Raw genomic sequence first — 12,018 nt, 5'->3', positions numbered from 1 at the left:
GGGTTTATATTTTTGTTCAGTTTATATCAACTAGAAAGTATGCAATCAATCAATGACTATTTATTCAGTTAAAACATAATTTAAGACAAACTGTTTTTGGCTCTGTTCCTTCAGGGGAGCCTGCTGCTAGAGCAATGTGTCAATTATTACCATTATCAACTACAGGCAAGATACCAATCCCCCTGATGGGGGGAAAAAAAGAAGAACCAAACAGGTGGAAGCTGGGGTGGTGGAGGGCTAGCCAAAAACAGTACACATATCTGGTGGCAGCAATGTTACAGCAGCAGCAATTTTAAGCAGCCAAAAAAAGCCTATTGCATAGCTTAGCGCAGCAGCAAGGCAACAGCAGAGGATGTGGGTGCAGAGCTGGTCAACTTAAATAGAACGCCATATTAAGGTGAATCTGATTGGTGCAATCTCAGCTGATGCTATCACAAATACTTGAGTTTCCCGTCTGAAATGGCTTCGCTTAATTTAGCTTATTTTGATCCTAGGTGTTATCACCAAGTAGCAAATTATAGTTAACCAAATACAGCAGCTAAACCGGCCAATTCATACGTAAAGTCATTTTAAGGTTGTATTAGCTGATGAACCAGCCAATTACATTGATGTTTCCTGCCTTCCAGGAGCCCGGCAACAGTCGACTACCTCCCCACCTGATTGCACTGGACTCTGGGTTGCCGGGCTTCTTTGACGACATGAGCTACCTGGACCTGCTGCCCTGCCGGCCCTGTGACACAGTCTTCCTCTTCTACATGAAGGCCGGCCAGAAGAGCAGCCAGGAGGTGAGAAGTTTAAGGGGAGGGCGTCAACAGGGTTGTGTTCAGTAGGACTAGTCACTTTAAACAATGCCACTTTATATAATATTTTCATACCCTACATTACTCATCTCATATGTACAGTTGAAGTCGGAAGTTTACATTCACCTTAGCCAAATCCATTTAAACTCAGTTTTTCACAATTCCTGACATTTAATCCCAGTAAAAATTCCCTGTATTAGGTCAGTTAGGATCACTACTTTATTTTAAGAATGTGAAATGTCAGAATAACAGTAGAGAGAGTGATTTCTTTCAGCTTTTATTTCTTTCATCACATTCCCAGTGGGTCAGAAGTTTACATACACTCAATTAGTATTTGGAAGCATTGCCTTTAAATTGTTCAACTTGGCTCAGACGTTTTTGGTAGCCTTCCACAAGCTTCCCACAATAAGTTTGGTGAATTTTGGCCCATTCCTCCTGACAGAGCTGGTGTAACTGAGTCAGGTTTGTAGGCCTTCTTGCTCACACACGCTTTTTCAGTTCTTCCCACAAATTTTCTATAGGATTGAGGTCAGGGCTTTGTGATGGCCACTCCAATACCTTGTTGTCCTTAAGTCATTTTGCCACAACTTTGGAAGTACGCTTGGGGTTATTGTCCATTTGGAAGACCCATTTGCGACCAAGCTTTAACTTCCTGACTGATGTCTTGAGATGTTGCTTCAATATATCCACATAATTTTCCTGCCTCATGATGCCATCTATTTTGTGACGTGCACCAGTCCCTCCTGCAGCAAAGCACCCCCACAACATGATGCTGCCACCCCCGTGCTTCACGGTTTGGATGGCTTGCAAGCCTCCCCCTTTTTCCTCCAAACATAATGATGGTCATTATGGCCAAACAGTTCTATTTTTGTTTCATCAGACCAGAGGACATTTCTCCAAAAAGTACAATCTTTGTCCCCATGTGCAGTTGCAAACCGTAGTCTGGATTTTTTATGCCGGTTTTGGAGCAGTGGCTTCTTCCATGCTGAGCGGCCTTTCAGGTTATGTTGATATAGGACTCGTTTTACTGTGGATATAGATACTTTTGTACCCGTTTCCTCCAGCATCTTCACAAGGTCCTTTGCTGTTGTTCTGGGATTGATTTGCACTTTTCGCACCAAGTACGTTCATCTCTAGGAGACAGAACGCGTCTCCTTCCTGAGCGGTATGAAGGCTGCGTGGTCCCATGGTGTTTATACTTGTATACTATTGTTTGTACAGATGAACGTGGTACCTTCTGGCATTTGGAAATTGCTCCCAAAGATGAACCAGACTTGTGGAGGTCTACAATGTTTTCTGAGGTCTTGGCTGATTTTTTTTGATTTTCCCATGATGTCAAGCAAAGAGGCACTGCGTTTGAAGGTAGGCCTTGAAATACATCCACAGGTACACCTCCAATTGACTCAAATTATGTCAATTAGCCTATCAGAAGCTTCTAAAGCCATGACATACTTTTCTGGAATTTTCCAAGCTGTAAGGCACAGTCAACTTCGTGTATGTAAACTTCTGACCCACTGGAATTGTGATACAGTGAATTATAAGTGAAGTAATCTGTCTGTCAACAATTGTTGGGAAAATTACTTGTGTCATGCACAATGTACATGTCCTAACCAACTTGCCAAAACTATAGTTTGTTAACAAGAAATTTGTGGAGTGGTTGAAAAACGAGTTTTAATGACTCCAACCTAAGTGTATGTAAACTTCCGACTTCAACTGTATATACTCTGCTCTATACCATCTACTGCATCTTGCCTATGGCGTTCGGCCAACGCTCATCCATATATTTATATGTACATATTCTTATTCATTCCTTTACACTTGTGTGTATAAGGTAGTTGTTGTTAAATTGTTACATTACTTGTTAGATATTACTGCATGGTCGGAACTAGAAGCACAAGCATTTCGCTACACTCGCATTACCATCTGCTAACCATGTGTATGTGACCAATAACATTTTATTTGATTAGGAACGAACAGAAGAAAAAGGTCAAACTGGTTTTCCATTGCTGAAACTTTTTAACTTTTTGCTACGATGTGCCCTAATGAGCATGGCTCAGGAGTTATGGACCGTTGCAAAAGTCTTGATTATAATATCAATGCTTGAAAGAAGTTAGTTTACTTTCTCTGAAATTCCTTCTAGACAGTTACGCTAAACTATTCTAAAATGGTTGGGGGAAAAACATTAGGTGCCAGAGTCTGGTCTATTGGTAGATCTGCAGACTCCCTCTCATTTCAAACCTATTAATAAAACCAGCAAAATACAACTGAAATTTTGACCAAAAACTTTTACAGTCTAAATCCATTTACAGAAAATGAAATATTTCATGTTCACGTCTCCTCTGTTAATGGACTGTCTGTCCCTTTGTCCCATGCATAGAGTTAGTTAGAGGACTGATCTTTGTACCTGTCCCATTATGGCTTCTGTGAGAGCAAGGTCACGCCATTGAGTCTTATCTCCATTTTAAAGTAGTACATTTTCTTATTCTTTTTTGTTTGAAAAAAGTAGTAAAGCTAATATTGGTGATTTCACCACCATCTGCAGTGCTGGATTCCTGAACAAAAATCTTTTCATTCATTCATTTTTTCCACTAGATGGCGGTGATATAGTTTCAAGCCATTTGTGACTCACAACCTGGATTCGGTCTTATGTAGCAAAATTAGAATTTCTGTTTTTACATTGGATTAATGTAGAGACTCCGAGCTACAAAATGCTATATCATACACTGCATTTTAGGAACAATGGGAAGTAATTCTGCTTTGAAAGTTGATAGACTTGTAAACTAGAAAATTGTATTTTAGTGTTTCGGTGAGAGAGCTCTTCTTTGTCTACACCCATTCAGCATCGTTCACACCCTCTTAAGCTTTAGCCCCACCCATCTCGTTTCGTTCTCAGAGCGCACACTTGACTCTCTGGCCGATGATTTGTTTACCACTGGATAACATGAAAACAGCCTAACCAGCTCTGTTGGCAACAATTTCATTATGCTTTTTTGCCAACTTTACTGACACCGGCTATATTCAACGGGTGTTGTACACTTTAGCTTAAGATATTAAACAATGAACCTAGCTGGGTAAGAAACATGTAAGATCACACACATCACGTTAGCTAACGAGCCAGCCACCTAACGTTAGCTGGTGAGCCAACAAGCTAACGCTACCTAACAGTAACTACACGTTAGCTCAAGATATGTAGCTAGCTAGCTAGGTAAACAATGAACCTAGCTAGGTAAACAACATGTAATATCACACATCACGAGCCAGCAAGCTAATGTTAGCTAGTTAAACAACAATGAATAATGTCATACACATATAAAAAAACAAAAAACACTTTGTCAAAATTAGAAACGTGTAATATCTGAAAATGTAGCTAGCTAGACAATCTTACCCTATAGATCATCATGCATGATGGACTGTCACTGTCCCTGTCACGAATCCATGCCACAAATGCCCTTAGTTTGAAGACCTAATCAGGAAACAGGTGTTTTTGCCATCTCTTTAGCTGTCATACTCTAATTACACTAATTTAAAACTCGATCCTCCAGAAAGTGGAGAGCAACACTTATGCAGCTACATTACTTTTATTTTATTTTTAAGCCGCGTTCAACAGGATTACCAACACAGACTGAGCTCAAAGAGAATCCTCTCTCGGCATGTCCAGCCCACTCATTATCTCAGCCAATCATGGCTAGTGGGAAGGTTACTGGCTTTTTCTGTGGTTTACCAACAAGGCTCGTAATTTAACAATTGAATTCGTATTTACAGATGGCATACAAGTTTGTTATTAAGGGACATGAAAGTTTACATGTTCAAGAAGGCATTTCTGCCCCCAAAAAACAAATTTTTCTAAATAAATACAAAAACATTAAAATGGCTCTCCTGTGAAGTCGTGACTTGCGACATACTTCTAGTTTCCTGAAACGGGTCACATTTACAAACCATAGCACCCAATTTGTATAAGACAATGCTCTGATCATTGGCTGATCACTCCCAACCCATAGAAATCCCCACCCTGTTGACGCTCTCAATGGCCATGTCCATGCAAAAACGGGTTATATCGATGATGAGGCCTCTAACTCTATGGTCCTATGCCAGATCCTGAGAAATGTGGAGTCGAGCGCCAACGTGCAGCATCACTTCCTGGAGTTCCTGATGTCGCTGGGCTGGCCCGTGGAGGTGGGGCAACACCCGGGCTGGACGGGCAGCGTCTACACTAGCTGGTCCATCAACAACCACAACAACAACAATAACGGAGACAGCATCCCACCAGGTGAGGGAGGGAGCATTATAATGCCAACCTGAGAATATACAGTACCAGTCAAAAGTTAGGGGTTTTCTTTATTTTAACTTTCTTCTACATTTTTTTTTTTTAATAGTGAGACATCAAAACTATGAAATAACGTAGTAACTGAAAAAGTTTTAAACGAATCCAAATCAAACTCGTCAATGTGCATCATGCTAGCTCTTCCTCAAATGGCAAGGGACTGAAGCTCATTGGCTGGAACTCGAATTGATAGGGGCTGACCTACGTGGGCCAAGCTTCCATTACTCAAAATGGCGCTGCACAGCTTCCAGTAAACAGTCGCTTGCAAGCTAGGGATTTTGTTTCTAATTGAAGTAAGACAGTAATGCCGACCCTATTTGACACATTTTCTGCCCTAGAGCATAAATGCATTTTTAGGTTCCACCTCCAGGCTCCTCATACAGTACCAGTCAAAGTCTGGACACACCTACTCATTCCAGGGTTTTTCTTTATTTGTACTTTTTTCCACATTGTATAATAATAGTGAAGACAACAAAACTATGAAATAACACATATAGAATCATGTAGTAACCAAAAGTGTAAAACAAATCAAAATATATTTTATATTTGAATTCTTCAAAGTAGACACCTTTTGCCTTGACAGCTTTGCACACTCTTGACATTCTCTCAACCAACTTCATGAGGTAGTCACCTGGAATGCATTTCAATTAACAGGCGTGCCTTCTTAAAAGTGAATTTGTTTGAGGCTTTAAAATTGTTCTTACCCTATGATTTTGAACATTCAAAGCATCTGGAAAATGTCCATCACAGGCATTGCTGTCACCTTAGCTTGCTAAATAACTTCTGAGTGATGGGAAGCACAAGCACCACCACCAATCTGCCTACAACACTGCACACACACACCCATCCTTACTATGACAACTAATGTAGCATTGTCAGCAAATGACTGAGGTCTCAACACACATATCCGATTTGGTCACTTGTAACTTGCTGTTTGGACATTCAGTAGTCCAAAACAGATTTGAGAAACGAAACCGATTTGAACATTAAGGCCTGCAGTGTGAACAAGGCTTAACAGTCAGAGACTCCATATGTAGCCTAGCAGATGAAGTGGGATATTTCTAATCAATACAAAATGGAATAACAATTACACAATTATTTGAACGAGAATGCGTAGACTTCAATGAGCAACCAATAGGTAGTGTTTAAAGTTAATGGTGTTGTTGTAGAAAAGGACGAGAAGCGCAGCTAAATGGCTTCAATTAGCCTTGCTAGCTAGTTCACTAACTTAGCTGGCTAGCGTAGCTGGCTTCTTGATGCAGTCAAGACAGGCACAACCAGATGTTATGATAGATATGGCCACAACAAGTTTGTCTAACTAGCACAAGTATGGCGCCCTCAAGCAGAGCAGCACTCTCTCTGCCGAGTCGCACAGCAAACAATATTTATTTTTCGCACGTGTGTATTTCGACTGTCGGGATAAAAATGTAATGATATTATTTGAATAGTGAAAATATTTAAAATGCCCAAACCTAGTAGTAAGGAAGTTCCTTTCTGTCCCCACAGATGATACTATCACCCTGGGAGACACGGGCGGGGGCGTGTTCAATGGAGAGAAGCGGGTGCTGTACTACGCCGACGCCCTGACCGAGATCGCCTTTGTCGTTCCCTCGCTCACAGACTCCTCCGGTGGGCCTCATCCCTTTCTCCCATCTTCCTCTATTACTTTCTCTCCTGTACTCCTCATCCATCTCTCCCATCAGCACATCTTATTTTCTCTCCTCCACTCCTCATCTGGATTTTGTTGTTTGGGGGGGAGAGATCAGCTATGAAACTAGCAGACAGATTAGTCTATAAAATAACATTACTTGCATCATTTCTTATCCCCTTTTCTTTTTCTTTTTTACCCCTACCACCCCATCCCCTGGTTGGAGGACCTGGTAGAAAACATTCAAATTCAATATATATACCCATGTAGCCTTCTATTTCTACTGGACTCCCAAGTGCATTGTCAAATCAACCAATCCCTCTAATCTTAATTCCATCCCTCAGATGTCCACAGACTAACCTTTCTTTCCCAGGGTTGCCATTTCACTATTTCCTTTTGCAATACAACCTTCTATTTTACTGTGGTGTCTTACGAGGGTCTTGAACCTCTCCATTTGTACTATTTCTATTGAGTTTGCCCTAAAAATAAATACTTTACCTAAGAATATAATCATATTTCACATTGATTGATTGTGGTTTTGCAGATCTCCTAACAGTACTGTTTGTAGGTCCATCTGAACACAGACATTATGACTCAACAACCACTCTGGACCTGACTCCAAAAGCGAGCTACCAAAGGACAGTACCAAAAGAGATGATCTATTGATTCTGTTTCTTCATTGCAGAGTCTGCACAGGGCTGACTGTTTAATCCCCCATATATTGAGTTTTCTTTTTGTGGGGAGAATTTTACATAAGTTAAAATTTCCTCTAATTTGATCAACAAATGTTCTTTTAGAGCTTTGTAATTGTATTAGAAAGTCATTGAGCAGGGGTGTATTCATTAGGCACTAAACAGAAGAAAATGGACTCATCTTTTTTTTTTTCTGTTGTAAAACACTAATGTGTAAAACACATTATGCCGTGACTGATGAAGTTGCGTGGGTTCATCTGTGTGTGTCTCAAATGTCACCCTATTCCCTATATAGTGCACTACTTTTGACCAAAACCCTGGTTAAAAGTAGTGCACTATCTAGGGAATAGGGTGCAGACTGTGTTCTCACTTGTCTTTGTTGTTCCTATAGCTGAGTCGTCGGAGAACAGTTTCCCCACAGTGGATTCTGACTCTCAGATGGAACTGCTACCCAACCTGCTGAAACAGTCCAACCTCACACTGGAGCTCTTCCCCAACCACTCTGACAACGTGGCCCCCGCACAGAGGGTAAGATGCACTACAAACCATTATAAAGGACACTTAATTTTTTTTTTTTTACATTATTATCATTATCTCCAACCATACCAGTGTCTACATGAAGTGTGTTTGGAAAGTATTCAGACCCCTTGACTTTTTACACATTTTGTTACGTTAGCCTTATTCTTAAATGGAATAAATGCATTTTTCCCCCCTCATCAATCTACACACAATACCACATAATTAAAAAGCAAAAACAGTTGTTTTTACTTATTTACATAAGTATTCAGGCCCTTTGCTATGAGACTCGAAATTGGGGTGAATCTTGTTTCCATTGATCATCCTTGAGATGTTTCTACAACTTGATTGGCGTCCACCTGTGGTAAATTCAATTGGTTGGACATGATTTGGAAAGGCAAACACCTGTCTATATAAGTCCCACAGTTGATTATGCATGTCAGAGCAAAAACCAAGCCATGAGTTCAAAGGAATTGTCCATAGAGCTCCGAGACAGGATTGTGTTGAGGCACAGATCTGGGGAAGGGTACCAAACATTTTCTACAGCATTAAGGTCCCCAAGAACACAGTGGCCTCCATTCTTAAATGGAAGAAGTTTAAAACCACTAAGACTCTTCCTAGAGAAGGGCCTTGGTCAGGGTGGTGACCAAGAACCCTATGGTCACTCTGAAAGAGCTCCAGAGTTCCTCTGTGGAGATGGGACAATCTTTCAGAAGGACAACCATCTCTGCAGCACTCCACCAATCAGGTTTTTATGGTAGAGTGGCCAGGCGGAAGCCACTCCTCAGTCAAAGGCACATGACAGCCCTCTTGGAGTTTGCCAAAAGGCACCTAAAGGACTCAGACCATGAGAAACAAGATTATCTGGTTTGATGAAACCAAGATTGAACTCTTTGGCCTGAATGCCAAGCGTCACGTCTGGAGGAAACCTGGCACAATCTCTACAGTGAAGCATGGTGGTGGCAGCGTCATGCTGTGGGGATGGTTTTCAGCGACAAGGACTGGGAGACTAGTCAGGATCGAGGGAAGGATGAACGGAGCAAAGTACAGAGAGATCCTTGATGAAAACCATCTCCAGAGTGCTCAGGACCTCAGACTGGGGCGAAGGTTCACCTTCCAACAGGACAACGACCCTAAGCACACAGCCAAGACAACGCAGGAGTGGCTTCAGAACAAGTCTCTGAATGTCCTTGAGTGGCCCAGCCAGAGCCCGGACTTGAACCCTATCAAACATCTCTGGAGAGACCTGCAAATAGCTGTGCAGCGACGCTCCCCATCCAACCTGACAGAGCTTGAGAGAATCTGCAGAGAAGAATGGGAAAAACTCCCCAAATACAGGTGTGCCAAGCTTGTAGCGTCATACCCAAGAAGACCCGAGGCTGTAATCGCTGCCAAAGGTGCTTCAACAAAGTACTGAGTAAAGGGTCTGAATACTTATGTAAATGTGTTATTTCCAATTTTCTATGTATTTGCATACAATTCTAAAAAACTGTTTTTGCTTTGGCATTATGGGGTATTGTGTGTAGATTGATAAGGGGGGAAAACAATGTAATACATTATAGAATAAGGCTGTAACTTAACAAAATGTGGAAAAAAGGAAAGTGTCTGAATACTTTCCGAATGCACTGTATGTGAAAATATATGTAGGTTAAAAAGTGATGAGGTGCCCGTTAAGTATACAAGTATTATTTTCCTCAGTCAGACCCACCTGGTCAATGGCCAAAGCCCACCTGAACCCTACCCCAGTGTTATTTGATTCTGGTCCTGGAGGGCCAAAACAACCCTAACCGTTTCATTCTCACCTTCTGAATAGGGATGTTGTGCCTTTTCCGACTGACAGCTTTTTAGATGGGGTTAATGAATGGTGATAGCCAGTGCTCGAATCTTTAAAGTTAACAAGGGATAGGAGCTACAGTAGCAGGGTCCGGTTGGCATGGCGCCAACAGAGGGCTGCCGTGCTTCTAGTCCTTAGGAAACTTTGCAGTATTTGTTTTTTTATGTTTTATTTCTTACATTGTTAGCCCAGAAAATGTTGCGTTATTACATACAGCCGGGAAGAACTATTAGATATCGGAGCATTGTCAACTTACCAGCACTACGACCAGGAATACGACTTTCTCGAAGTGGATCCTTTGTCCGAACTACCCAGGACATCTGAGCTGATTCCAGAGGCTGACCCAAAACAACGCTGCCAGAGAAGAGGTAGGCGGAGTGGTCTTCTGGTGCACACACCACCCACCTCTTCCGAGTATATTACTCGCTAATGTCCAGTCTCTAGATAACAAGGTAGACAAAATTAGGTCAAGGGTGACTTTCCAGAGAGACATCAGGGATTGTAACATGCTCTGTTTCATGGAAACATGGCTCTCTCGGGATATGCTGTCGGAGTCGATACAGCCACCTGAATTCTTTGTACGTCGCATCGACAGGAATAAACATCTCTCCAGGAAGAAGGGCGGTGGTGTATGTTTCATGATTAACGTCTCATAGTGTAATTGTAACAACATAAAAGGAACTCAAGTCCTTTTGTTCACCTGACCTAGAATCCTCAATCAAATGCCGACCGTATTATCTCCCAAGAGAATTCTCCTCGGTTATTGTCACAGCCGTGTATATCCCCCCTCAACCAATACCACGACGGCCCTCAAGGAACTTCACTGGACTTTATGCAAACTGGAAACCATATATCCTGAGGCTGCATTTATTGTAGCTGGGGATTTTAACAAAGAGAATTTGAGAACAAGGCTACCTAAATTCTATCAGCATATTGACTGTAGTACTCTTGCTGGCAAAACTCTGGATCACTGCTACTCGAACTTCCGCGATGCATACAAGGCCCTCCCCCGCCCTCCTTTTGGCAAATCTTACCACAACTCCATTTTTCTTCTCCCCTCCTATAGGCAGAAACTCAAACAGGATGTACCCGTGTTAAGAACTATTCACCGCTGGTCTGACCAATCGGAATCCACGCTTCAAGATTGTTTTGATCACGCGGACTGGGACATGTTCTGGGTAGACTCGGAGAATAATATCGAAATGTACCGCTGATTCGGTGAGTGAGTTTATAAGGAAGTGCATAGGAGATGTACCCACTGTGACTATTAAAACCTACCCTAACCAGAAACCGTGGATAGATGGCGGCATTCGCACAAAAGTAAAAGCGCGAACCACCGCATTTAACCATGGAAAGGTAACTGGGATTATGGCCGAATACAAGCAGTGTAGTTATTCCCTCCGCAAGGCAATCAAACAAGCGAAATGCCAGTACAGGGACAAGGTGGAGTTGCAATTCAACAGCTCAGACACGAGATGTATGTGGCAGGGTCTACAGACAATCACGGACAACAAAAAGAAAACCAGCCACGAACAACGACGTCTTGCTTCCAGACAAACTAAACACCACCTTATTTGCCCGCTTTGAGGATAATACAGTGCCACCTACGCGGCCCGCTACCAAGGACGGTGGGCTCTCCTTCTCCGTGGCCAATGTAAGAGATTTAAACGTGTTAACCCTCGCAAGGCTGTCGGCCCAGACGGCATCCCTAGCCGCGTCCTCAGAGCAAGCGCAGACCAGCTGGCTGGTGTGTTTACGGACATATTCAATCTCTCCCTATCCCAGTCTGCTGTCCCCACATGCTTCAAGATGGCCACCATTGTTCTTGTACCCAAGAAGGCAAAGGTAATTTAACTAAATTACTATCGCCCCATAGCCCTCACTTCTGTCATCATGAAGTGCTTTGAGAGGCTAGTCAAGGATCATATCACCTCCACCTTACCTATCACCCTAGACCCACTTCAATTTGCTTACAACCCTAATAGGTTCACAGACGATTCAATCGCCATAACACTGCACACTGCCCTATCCCATCTGGACAAGAGGAATACCTATGTAAGTGTGCTGTTGACTATAGCTCAGCACCATAGTACCCTTCAAACTCATCATTAAGCTAGAGGTCCTGGGTCTCAACCCCGCCCTGTGCAATTGGGTCCTGGACTTCCTGGCAGGCCGCCCCCAGGTGGTGAAGGTAGGAAACACCATCT

The 12,018-nt window shown here is 42.4% G+C and overlaps 1 protein-coding gene across 13 annotated transcripts in view; it reads left to right on the top strand.

The window, feature by feature from the left end:
• LOC139565265 (ral GTPase-activating protein subunit beta-like) overlaps positions 1-12,018 on the top strand; it is an 85,803-nt gene that overhangs the window by 58,655 nt on the left and 15,130 nt on the right. For 12 of the 13 annotated variants that reach the window (XR_011672888.1, XR_011672887.1, XM_071385485.1 and 9 more), the window contains 4 exons: positions 627-785; positions 4,893-5,067; positions 6,628-6,750; positions 7,853-7,989. Coding sequence is in view for 11 of the 13 variants with exons in the window: in XM_071385485.1 (XP_071241586.1) it covers positions 627-785; positions 4,893-5,067; positions 6,628-6,750; positions 7,853-7,989 (594 nt within the window). In the remaining 2 variants the exon portion in view is untranslated. The other variant, XM_071385543.1, reaches the window with a different exon arrangement.

This window comes from Salvelinus alpinus, chromosome 2, assembly GCF_045679555.1.
Source record: "Salvelinus alpinus chromosome 2, SLU_Salpinus.1, whole genome shotgun sequence".
NCBI lineage: Eukaryota > Metazoa > Chordata > Actinopteri > Salmoniformes > Salmonidae > Salvelinus > Salvelinus alpinus.
This window is presented reverse-complemented; position numbering and strand designations above follow the sequence as displayed.